Genomic DNA, 12,846 nt, shown 5'->3' with positions numbered 1-12,846 from the left:
TTAAAGCCAGAAGGAACCATTACAATCAGCTAATCTGGCTTCCTGCATAATACAGTCCAAGTGATGTTGGCCACAGGAAGGAACTGTAAGAGATGGCAGGAGTGATATCAGACCCTTAGACTGAGGGTGTGCCCATCATTGGTTGATTGGATTCATAGTCTGTGTTTGTGGTTAGCCCCGCAACTGCTGCTAGAATATCCAGGGACAGCAACAGCCATATTGGCTTTTTTCTCATCTTCAGCCGGCCAAGAGGTTGCAGCTATCTCTTCTGGAAGCAGAACTGATGACCACCATGTTTCCTTAGAACTGAGCTTCCATATTGCATTCCTCAGTGGAAACTATACCCAGTCCATAGCACAAGCAGTTGGGCGCCACATGGTGCTGAAACCAAACGCAACACTGGATTGTGCGGCCAAAATTTTCAAAAGTGACTAGTGATTTTTTGGTGCCTTGGATTTTGGGTGTCCAACCTGCAACAACCTTAGTGGGCCTGTTTTTCATTAAGGGCTAAGCAGACGTGCTCTGAAAATCAGGCCCTGCTAAAACATCTGTCTCAAGTTGAGCATTGGAAAAATTGGACACTAGTCTCTTTTGAAAATTTAGCCTGAACTCATTAATATTAATAGCCTGGGCTGAGACTGCACCTTTCTCTTGAGGATATCAAAGCACTTTCCGTGCATGGTTAATTCTCATAACACCGGCGTGAGACAGGTATTTTTATTAGCCCTATTTTATAGGTGGGTAAACTTAGGCATAGAAAGGGTAAGTAAGTTGCATAGTGAGTCAGTGGCAGAGCTGACAATAAACCCCAAGAGGCTAGATGGCTAGGCGTATGATCTAACCATTTTTCTCTGCCCCTTCTCACTTGAGTAAGTTGGAAAATTTCCATCAACATGTCTTTTTTTCCTATGGAAAATGGCTTGTCGATGAAACAGAAATTTTTGCCAAAAAAGTTCAGGTTTTGTCCCCAAAAAAGAGGGTTTTCACTGAAAACCTGAAAATCTGAATCTTTGTATGCCAAAATCAGAAAAATTTCAAAGGGAACTATCCTAGGGAAAAATACATTTCACAGACCGCATACAGATGCTTGCATACTAGAAGTATCAGTTGGTAGAATATGGATATTTTATCCAGCAAAGCCTATGTATTAGTATGGCCAAATCTCATTAATTAACTCCTCTTTAGGCTATTTAAATGTTCTACGGATTCACACAAAAGCCCTGTAGATATCCAAGACCAGAGTGAGTTAAATGCTAAAAGGCCCTGAGGCTATGAAACTTTGGTAATGACTGACTGACAGCACACTTCACTGTGAACAGATGTGCACAGCACTACTCATCATGCCAGAATACAAGAAAACCAGTTAGGTAATCAGGGAGCCTCATGGTTAGTCAGTACATCAGCATGTGCACATTTTGCAATACCCGGCAGTTGTCTCCTGTGCCATTATTCCATGGGAGAGCTGCAGTCTGTATTAAGGGTCAGATTGTACCTTGATAGGCACCTGCCCACACTGGGGGCATTTCAGAGCTGCATCAACTCAGTGTTAGCTCGAGGGTGGATAGTTCTTTGGGGCAGGTGCATCGGCTGTCCCAGGGGCTGGTGAGTAGGTGTGGGTGGGGATTGTGTTAAGGAAAGTGCAGCAAGCTACCCTTCTCCCCTTTCCCTCCCCCCCCCCCCCCCCCAGTGCATCTGGCTATCTTCACTGGTTGGTGTGCAGATGGGAGCAGGACCATGGCTCTTTTTGGGTGGATTGCAACCAAATGGGTGATAGCAAGGCGTTAACCATGAGCTGAGAAAGGCCCGGGGGCTTCAACTGTACCTTCCCTATGCAGAGCCGGCTCCTCATTCCTTCTCTTGCTCCCCTTGTGCTATCACGATCTGGCCCTAGTCATGTTGCCAGTGCTCTTTTGCCAGTGTGTGTTTTCTGTCCTACCTGAAGAGCAAAATTCTCCTCTCAGGGCTCTCAAATCTCTATTGGGTATAATGCTGAGCTCAGCGCAAGGGTAGGAGAGCAGATTGCATTTCAGATGGGCATTGTGGATTTGGCTGTGGGAGCCCAGCCCTTATTAAATTATTAGCTAAGCCTGTAGATCTGGCTAGATGTGATCTTGCTTCTAGATCCCTCTGTCGACAAACTCAGACCTTGGAGCAGTGCACAGAAGAAAGACTGGGACAGAGCATCTGTTTCAAGGCGCATGAGTGTTTTTGAAAAATCTGACCTATTTCATGTGAACAGGCTAATTTGTGATTGTTTCTGAGTGGGAGGAATATAAATAGAATTTCCACTCAGGCTGCACAGGATTTGTGGCACCTGTGTGTCTTTTATACACTAGTGCCAGCTAAAGTCTGTTTACTCTAGATATTATTCCATCATGCTGTACACCGGCCTCTGCTGAGTAACCCCATGATCTTAACCCTGGGCTCACTCCTCCAACCTTCTGTACAACCCCTTTATTGCATTATATCTGAGGCCCCAATGCAAGAAAGCACTTAGGCCCATACTTAACTATAAGTCCAATGGGACTTAAGCACATGCTTAAGTATTGTCCTAAATAGAAATGCTTTCTTGAATCAGGGTCTAACTTAGTTTTTAATCTCTTTGCAGCAGAGAACTTGTACGTATTGGGTAGCATCTAGCATACAATTAGGTACGATTAGCATATTACATAATAGCTGTAACAGACCAGTTGCATAGGAGCCTTCAGGAAGAACTTGATTGTTCTGGATTGCTACTGATTCCTTTGTGATGTTGATCATTACTAGACATATATGTGGGTATATACACGAGTCCATCTATCTTCCTATCCCAGGTGGCTGCTGTGAATCTTTTACTCCTGTATTATTTCCATCTACCATGATCTCCCTTTCAACAAGCTTTGAGAGAGCAGAAGCCATATGACTGATGCACTGGACCAGCGGTTCTCAAACTGTGGGTCGGGACCCCAAAGTGGGTCGGGACCCCAGTTGAATGGGGTCGCCAGGGCTGGTATTAGACTTGCTGGAGCCAGGGCCTGAGCCTCACCACCCAGGGCCAAAGCCCGAGCCCAACCACGCAGGGTGGCGGGGCTCAGGTTACAGGCCCCCTGCCTGTGGCTGAAGCCTTGGGCTTCGGCTTTGCCCACCTCCGGGTGGCAGGGCTCGGGCTTTGGACCCCCTTCCTGGGGTCCGGTCGTAATTTTTGTTGTCAGAAGTTTGAGAACCCCTGGTCTAAACTATTCCAGAGAAGATCTAGCTTTGTGTCCTCTGGACAGTATTCTGTATCCACAGAACAAACAGCTCAGCTAAAATTGCTGACATTTATTCACTTTACTTTATGAGGCAATCAGAAATAGTCTCACAATGGGAGGGAAGGCCCCTTTATCATTCCCAGCAGAAAGAGGATGCACCTGGCCCCAGAGTGTTCTGGGCCAATGGGCAATATGTCTCCTAGTTTTTGCATTGCTGCTGCTACAAGCAGCTGCCAGGCTGCGAAAATATTTGGTAGCCAAAAATGTTCTCTTGTGCTGCCTTCTGAGCAATATTAGCCATTGCGTTTGCAAAGTGATCGGAATGTAAATGGCTGTACAGTGCCCACTACTTCAGGTATGGAACAATGACTAGTACTGGTACCACTGAGGTTCAGCCTATCCTAGCTGCTGGATCTGGATCAGAGTATTACGGTTACTCTGCACCTGTTAGATCTCCATATCCCTATAGCTTCTTTGTCACCAATCCAGAACTGAGTCATGAAATATTCTCTAATATCTATGGTAACAGCTGCTCTTGTTTTCCAAGCTGCTCTTGTTCCCTCATCCTCTAATCCAGCGGTTCTCAAACTGTGGGTCGGGACCCCAAAGTGGATCACGACCCTGTTTTAATAGGGTCACCAGGTTTGGAGTTAGACTGTCTGGGGCCCGGGGCTGAAGCCCAAGCCCGAATCCCCTGTCTGGGGTCAGACTTCGGCTTCAGCTGGGGGCGGCGGGGCTCAGGTTACAAGCCCCACACCTGGGGATGAAGCCCTGGGGTTTCAGCTTTGGCCGCCCGCTTGGATGGGCTCACGCTTCAGTCCCCCCTCCTGGGATCGTGTAGTAATTTTTGTTGTCAGAATGGGGATCGCAGTGCAATGAAGTTTGAGAACCCCTGCTCTGGATGACAGCCACTCTCCTGTTTTGGACAGATCGCGCCCAGTGTGGGTCATACACTAGTACCAGTGTGATGTGGTGTGAAAGCTCTTGATATCCCTGTCTGGAGCATGGAGCCACGTCCAGAATCCATTAGGATCACTAGAGTGAGAGGGCATTAGGATGTGCAGAACTAGAATCCGGGTGTGGGGCTCCTGGGTCCAAATTGGAATGAAAACAAAAAAAATTCAAAGTTTCCTACAAAATGATTTTGGGGAGGGGGGGGAATTGTTTTGCACCAGTCAAAACATTCCATTGTGTTAAAGTTGAAATGTTTTGCTCTGATTTTTGACTTTTTAAAATGTTATGCTGTATCATAATTTATAATATAAAAATACATTTTGAAATGAAAAGTCATTTCAATGCATACCTTCAAAATGCTTTGTTCTGAAAAGGTCAAAACGCTTCATTTCAACTTTTGTTTTGTTGTTGAAATTGACACATTGCCATGGAAAGTTTCTATTTCAATGACATTTTTGACCCGTTGTGGCTCGTGGCATTTGAAATGGACTGGGCAAAGCACTGGAAAATGTGCTGGAGGTAGGGAACATACATGTACATGATGGAGGTGGCAGGAGAGACATCTTGGATGACCCAAATGGCCTTTTTCCATCTCCACTTGTGTTGTATGTTGTATGTCTGTCTGTTTAGTAGTGAAGTATGTGGTAGAGCAGTGGTCAGCAACCTTTCAGAAGTGGTGTGCCGAGTCTTCATTTATTCACTCTAATTTAAGGTTTCACGTGCCAGCAATACATTTTAACATTTTTAGAAGGTCTCTTTCTATAAGTCTATAATATATAACTCAACTATTATTGTATGTAAAGTAAATAAGGTTTTTAAAATGTTTAAGAAGCTTCATTTAAAATTAAATTAAAATGCAGAGCCTACCAGACTGGTGGCCAGGACCCGGGCAGTGTGAGTGCCACTGAAAATCAGCTCGCATGCCACCTTTGGCACGTGTGCCATAGGTTGCCTACCCCTGTGGTAGAGGTATTGTGGTAGTGAAGAGCTTACTAAGGGTAAGAAGAGTTTTTCAACTTCTGCACATGAAGAACATCAGTGTATCACGACCTGATTTTCAGAAGTGCTCGCACATTTGACTTCCCTTGAAGGTGTTCAGAGTCCCTGAAAATCAGATTCTATCCTTGAGACATCACAAGGCCTATGTACCGCATAAGCCCCCTTTAATCCTGTTGCATGGGGGTGAATTTCACCCTAAGGGACAAATTTTCAAGGGTTCAGCACCTACATTTGGGACCAGAATTTCAAAAATAGGTCAGCTCCTATTTTAATCACATATATAAAGTCCAGGTTTTCCTAAGCGCTCAGGACCCAGCATCTCCCATTGTGACACTTGTAGATAGATTTTCAAAAGAGCGCAGCACCCAGAGAATGTTACTTTCTATGGGTCTGATTTTGCAGCTACTCCATTTGAGAAGTACTTCCTTATGTAAATAGTTTCAGTGAAATCGATGGGTCTCTTCAGTGAATAACGTGAGCGAGCACTAATCAGAGAATATGAGTTCCTGAAACAGCCCCTAGCTTGGCTTTGTCTAAAATAGGAAAAGTGGTTGAGTGGTGTTAGTAAAATCAACCTAACCCAAACTTCCTATTGAAGATTCACAGTAACGCCTTTAGCTTGATTTTTAGCAAGTCAAATTACAGGCTCGATTGCTCAAGTTAGGTTGGGTTTAGCTAGGTAGCCTGATCTAAACCTGACCTTTTCTCTAGTCAAGACAAGCCTTGCAGTTTAATAGCTTTGGTATGTATGAGGATTTTTAGCTACAAGATTCTGGGTGTGTTAAGTAGGCAGTTATATTTTGTTCTGTTTCTAATAGTTTTCCTAGAGTCAGTTCTTTAGAGTGAATGTACGGTGTCATCTTGTTTTGCTTCAGGCATGATTTTAACTCAGTTTTTTCTGAGCAAGAAATGTATTCTGGATCTGTTACAACAGGTAAAAAATTGGTGATAAGGCATAAATAAATACTGCAATTTCCCAACCATCTTAAATCAGGAATTAACACCACTAGTTAGTGTGGATCTACACATGAATATGAAATCTGTTTGATCAAGATATATAAAGTCTCAAGGGGAAGATTTTCAGAACTCTTCACAAGAAAATGCATATAATTCCATACATAAATCTGTTTAATTCTGTACATAATATGTGTGTGCACTGAAGACAATTACATGTCCAAGTGACCATGAATTGCATGTGCAAATGTGTATATATTTGTGCATGTCGTGGTCTGAAAATCTGCTCCTGATTCAAATAGCAAGCAAGCAAGCAAGAATACATTCAAAAACTAATGTATGGCACCTCATCTAGAATATGGTTAAATAATTATACTTACTTAATATTGAAAGGATTTAATATATAATTATTTAATCATATTCTGGGTGATCTCAAGGTATTATCCTGGTGCTGCATAAATATATTTTTATCATTCTATTTCAATTGCAAGTAGATGACTTCTGTTCATTTAATTCCAATAAAATTATTTCTTTTATAATTAAAATGTTGTAAATGCAACAAATTAGCCAAGTTGAATAAATTCTCTCACAATTGTCGAAAAATGGTTTTCTCACTTCCTCAGAACAAACTTGTTCCAAGTCTTGAGTCAATCTGTGTCCAGTTTAGTCAATCGGGTAAATATTTTCTTTACTAATCTGCCTTTCTCAAGAATTTTAATGATTACTTTTTAACTTTAGTAGTGAAACAAAAACCTCTATATTCAGCAATGCCATTGTCTTCAAGTGACTTCATTTGGTGTGAGTACAACAAATGAAATCATGGTTCTTCAGTATCAGCCACCTGTTAATAATTAAAAGCTCACAAAAGCTATAGAAACGTATTTGTCACTGTACTTAGCAGCGATTTGATAAAAGGGGAAAAAACTTACCTCGGTGTTGAGAAAGGAGCAAAACTGTAGAAATCAGAAGTACTTTAATCATGACAGCTAAGCCTGGAAAGCGGTCTCCTTGCTTGGAGAAAGACTGGCCTCTAGCTTCTTCCTACTTTAACCTGCCCTGCCTTCTGCAGTGAAGGAGGGAGACTGGGTCCTTCAGCTTTATTCTTGTTCCTACAAGAGGAAGTGTTTACTAAAGGTGTTGCACAATTTTCAAGTTACAGCAATGCCACTGCATGCGGAAGTTCCTGCCAGTTAGTTGGTGTCACTTGAATTGTGATATACTGATTGCTTTTTTCAAATGATTTCACAGAGCTACTGCCTATCACCAAAGGGACTGGAATTGTCCGAAGGCTCTTTTTGTTTAGCCTGGCTGGTAGAAAACAAACATGGCTGCTTACAATGCAGGGGGCTTTTCTTTTTATGCCGTTAGAGTTGGGATTATATGTATGTTCATGCCTTTACATGTAAATACAGGGTTAGGGAAGAGAGGATCAGAGACTGTGGAATGTTGAGCATCTTATACTTCCATGGAGAATTAAAGATATGCAGTGGATTTCAGCACCACAAAGATTTCAGGTCCTGACTTATCACCATTTAATCAATGTGAATTTCAGTTTGTGCTGATTAACATTTAACTTGTAAGGCAGGGTAGGGCTCTGAGCAATAAGTAAGGGGAAAGTAATGGCCAGTCTGTGAATCATTTCCATTTTATAAACACTGCACTCATGTCCCCTCCCCCATGACGCCTGCATTAGTGATGTTCGCTTTGGGCTGATGATGTAGCTTTGGAATATTGAGAAGTGAAAATGGAATTCATGAAATCAATAATGAGAACAACCCGGAAGTCAAAAATCTAGAAGGAAAGAAACAAAGTAAGTTTCTACAACTTAGACCTTGCCTACACTACAAAGTTGTACTGCTTTAACTATACCAGTGTAACTAAAGCAGTACAAACCCCCTAGAGTGGAAGCAGTTATGTGAATAAAGGGGCTTTATGCCAGTTTAGCTTTGAGAAGTGTAATAACTATATTGGTATAAGCCATCTTTATACGATATAACCCTGTCCACACTCGATTTTCCCCCCTGCTATACTATATCAGTAAAAATTCCATCTCCTAACAGAAGTAGTTATACCAGTAAAACTTTCAAGTGAAGAACAGGCCTTACTTAGGTGTTTAAGCATAGTTTTAGGTGTCTATCTCAAAGCATCCCTATTTGGAAATATTGGTATTAACCTCCATGTTTTTCAGTTCTAACCCTTGATTAAAAAGTTTTGATAACGTATTTAATCTACAGGGTGCAGTGAGAGTTAGGGGTCTGTCTGTCTGTCAGTCAATATTGTAAGTCTCAATACGTTGAGCTTTCATTAATAGTCTAGATTCACAAGGATTAGTAAGACAAGTCCAAGGCTGATTGCAATATGTAAGTCTATCAGTAGAGGTAGCAATTTAATAAAAACTGATTCCAAGACAAGGGCCCAATTCTCTATTGCCTGATACTTTTTGTAGTCATTACACTAAGCTAAAGCTATTGCAAAATGGGTGTAAAACTCTACCAAATTAGAATGGTAGCATTTTGCAATCACTTTGCATTTACTTGGCACTAGTGTAAATGACTACATAAAGTGCAGGGCAGTGGAGAATCTAGCCCAAGCTTTGGCACAGTGACAGCGTTTTTTTTTACAAAGTGTCACAAATGTAAAATCCTTCCTCACAGGAGATCATGTGGGCCAAACACCCTATCTGGGCCCTGGTCCTGCTTTGGGATCTGCTAGTGCAAACCCTGTGGCTTATAAAGAGACACACTGGCTTCAAGTGAACACTGCATGGGCCCAGAAGTCTGTGCTAATAGAACCTGCCACAGAATTGAGGCCTAAAAGAGTTGAAGTGCACATATTTGTATCCAATATCTTTGTTCCCCTTTCATAGAGGTTTAAAAAACACTATTTGATTAAGCCTCCCAACACCCTATACAGTGTGTCCATTTCCCAGATGGGTAACACCGAGGCATTTAATTGAGGGAAGTTAAGTGATTTGCCCAAGGCCACACCGTGGCAGAACATGGAAGAGAATACATGGAACAGTCCTGATCTCCAGCACTGGTGACTAGGTCTATGCCTCTCCTATAGTCAAAGAATGGAACCCAGGCATTTTGACAAGCCACAATTGTATTCTTAGGTTATTATTGATGCCAATGATAATCTCTAATTCTATTTGTTTCTGCTGATGTGATCTGTCTTAATTTCAGTCTGTATTTTGCCCACGCAAAGAACACCACGGTGGACGGTTCCCTCCCATCTCCATTAATGTCATGCCTCTTGCGATAGGTCTGTAAGGAGCGAAACCTCATTGGGACAAAGTTGTAATGCAACACCCCTGGGACAGAAAGGCTCTTTGGAGGTAAGTACTTTGGGGCACTCCAGCTTGGTGACACAGAATGTTTACTTTCTGCAAGACAGCTGCCTCCAAATAAAGCAAGAGGTGTAACCAGCCATGGTTGCTCCATACAGGGCAAGAGCCATCAACACCAGTACTTCAAGAGGCCTCATTGCGAAGGGTGTGTGCACACACAATGTAACTGTATTTTAATAACGGCAAACCTCGCAGAGGGGTTGCATGGTTTAATTCGTGTTTGCAAGGTGTCTAGCTGATGTAAGGTATTTGAGAGGTCTTATGCAAGTGAGAAAATATGTATCACTATAAATAAAGACAGTGTTGCCTACTGCATAGACCATTGAGTTGGGACTCAGGAGACTTGGAATGTATTGCCACTGGCCTGCTGGGTGCCTGTTGCAAGCCACTCTGCCCCTCTGTGCTTTGATTTCCCCATCTGTAAAATGGGGATAATGATACTGACCTCCTCGAAAACATTTTGAGATCTATGGATGAAGAATGCTATAGATGAGCTAGGTATTTACTTGTTTGTTTGCTTGCTTGTTTATTGTAGATGTGCATAGAAATCCGAGAACATTTTTGTTTAAAACAATACTAATAAAGTAAATCTACTGGGCCATATCCTCAGTTAGTATAAATATGGTTGCACTCGATTGCCAAAAAAATTATCTTCATCTGAACAATTTTGCTTACAATTGTATGGCTTCTTCCCAAGCATTCATCCCAAGGCATGAACTCAATACAATGCCTTTGAACTTCATCCGTGTCCATAGTGATCTCATAAATTAATTGTTGTTTTTAAAAAAGCTGCACTTTCAAAATCTAAATGAATACAAATTAATCCTGAAGACGGTTACGGAATGCCGAGAAGCTGACAATATTAGCACCAGACCATGTGATGATGCACGAAGTCCCTGGATGGAATGGAAAGGGCCTTGGATGTAACTTTAAATGGTTATCCTCTTGTTTCAGGGATTTCCTAATGGCCTAATTCTTTCTAGTGTCTCTCTAGGTAGGGGATCAGAAATATATCCATACAGTATGATCTGATTGGCATGTGAGCTATCATTTGCTTTTTCAGTATCATTCATCCTCACTGTAATGGCCAGGCAAGTAGATTTTGTTCCTGGGCTGGTAAAATTTTATCGGAGTTTTTGCAAGTTTGGTTTATTCCACCTTTAATTTCGATAACTAGCATCTTTGCATCTCACCGCTAGTTAGTTTACCTTAAATATGCACCACATGCTTTGTTTAATGAAAGAAGGAAAAAACCAGATGTGTTATCAAAATCCCACAATAATCTATAATCTCTAAGGGTGAAATTCAGAGGCCCAACACAACCCTATGCTGCACTTACATCCTGAGAATAGGAATTAAATGTGGATTAAATGCAGAAGGATGGTCCAGTGGTTAGGATGCTAGGCTGGGACTCAGGAAAACAGGGTGCCATTCTCAGCTCTGCTACTGATTCCCTGTATGACCTAGGGCAAATCAATTAGGAATCGGTTGTCGAAGGTTTTGAGATGCCTAAAGATGCAGATGAAGCACCTAACTCCCATTAATTTCAATAGAAGTTGGGTCTCCGGGCCTCAGTTCCCCACCAGTAAAATGCTGATTATGGCACTTCCCTATCTCACAGGAGTTCTGTGAGGTTCATGACATTAGCAGCTGTGAAGTGCTCAGGTACTTAAGGTAATGAGGGCCATGTAACTACCATAGCAGAGACTTCATGCTGGCCCCATGCACAATTTCAAGTGAGTGGTTCAACTTCTAGTTCTCAGCAAATGGGGACTTTCTGTTAATAAGTTAGTCCCTGCTGGTATGTTTTCAGTGAGCATGTGACATCTGAGACCCAATTGCCATTCCAGAACATTCCTTCGGTGATGGGCAAACTGATTTGGATGAAATAATAATGCCCATCTTCCCACTGCCTTCTCCACATTTCCTTTCCCAGAACTCAAACCCAAGCCACATCCAAAAAAAAATATTTCTGAGATGCAAATTCATTAAGCTTTTGCATGGTCTCTGAGCATCAGGGTTCTTGGCCGACTCTCCCTGTTTGCTCCTTTTCTCTGTTCTCAGCTACATTCTAACCTTCCCCCAACATATTGCTGCTTCTTGCCAGCCCAGCATCTCCTCCCTCCTTCTCTACTGGTAATCTGTAGCCCAATTAAGTCAGTGAAAGTCTTGCTATTGGCTTCAAGGGACTTTGGCTCTGTCCCTCATATCCCTCCTTAAAACCTACTTCTTCCATGAAGCCTTCCCCTCTCTTGGTCTCCCTGCATTCGCCTAGATTACCCTGTTTAGTCTTACTTGTAATAAGGTCCAATCTCACAAGGTGCAGTCTCTCTCCTGTGTGATGCTGAGTCCCCTCACTTCCCACTCAGGTCCATTTAGAATCTAAGGAAGGGCCTTAGATCACAAACTCTTTGGGGCTGGGCCCATGTCACGCTTTCTGTCTTGTGGAGCTGCATATGCATAATATAAGTAGATGATAATGAAAACTCTGTCCTAGGTCCCTCCCTCTATTCCTTCCTTCCCCTTTTATTTTAAAGGAATTAATTTATTATTACAGCTTCCTGCCCGATTCCGCTATGTCTACTGTGTTTTGCGTACCTCATCCTTCCACCGCATCAGTACGTAAGAGGAATAAGACTGGCACAGCACATGTTGCAGGAGGAAGCATGGCAGAAGGGGGAGTAACTCTAACTTTTCCTAACAATTTGTCTTAATAGGGGCCTAATTCCCCATTGCCCTGCATCCCGAGCCATCATTTGCACCCGTGCAAAGTGTGCAGTGTAAATGATGAGGCAAAGCAATGGAGGATCAGGCCCTGTTATCATCAAACTCTTCTTTTAGAAGACGTTCCTTTCTCCTTTAAAATCAAATCAAAGTGTGGCTTTGCAAAGGGGCAGCAAGTCGTTGTGCTGGCCTCAGAGCGGAGAAGGAAGCAAGTCTGTGACTCGGGGCTTGTCTACTCTACCAAGTTTTGTTGACAAAACTTAGGTCGACACCCAAAAGTCGACAGAACAAAAATCACCAAAAGGGTGTTCACGCTCCCTCTGTCGACAGATCATGTCCACACTGGGGACACCATCATCGACAGGATGAGCAATGCACTGTGGGTATGTATCCCACAGTGCAGTGTTGTGGGAAGGAAGAGCTGATCGCTGCACATCTTGGGATTCTCTCCGAGTTCTTCCACAGCCCACTCAGATGCCGAGAGCAGCATCATGAGCAGCTCCGTGAGCTCTCCATGCTGAGGAATGGCAAAGCAGCTCAGCAGTCTGTCCCCCTCCCCCTGCAGCAGCAGTCTGCCTGCTGCTGTGTTCCTAATGCCGGGCAGAACAGGAGCATTCCAGTGATTTGCCCTTTGTT

At 42.8% G+C, this 12,846-nt stretch overlaps 1 protein-coding gene across 1 annotated transcript in view; it reads right to left on the bottom strand.

Annotated features, from left to right (window-relative positions):
- LOC135873436 (zinc metalloproteinase-disintegrin-like NaMP) overlaps positions 1–7,118 on the bottom strand; it is a 44,201-nt gene extending 37,083 nt beyond the window's left edge. Inside the window, exon 1 of the mRNA XM_065397931.1 lies at positions 7,067–7,118. Within this exon, the coding sequence (XP_065254003.1) occupies positions 7,067–7,118 (52 nt within the window). The remainder of the gene's footprint in view (positions 1–7,066) is intronic.
- Between the last annotated feature and the right edge of the window lie 5,728 nt (positions 7,119–12,846).

This window comes from Emys orbicularis, chromosome 2, assembly GCF_028017835.1.
Source record: "Emys orbicularis isolate rEmyOrb1 chromosome 2, rEmyOrb1.hap1, whole genome shotgun sequence".
Taxonomy (NCBI): domain Eukaryota; kingdom Metazoa; phylum Chordata; order Testudines; family Emydidae; genus Emys; species Emys orbicularis.
Note: the sequence above shows the minus strand (reverse complement) of the source record. Positions and strands in the feature narration are given on the sequence as shown.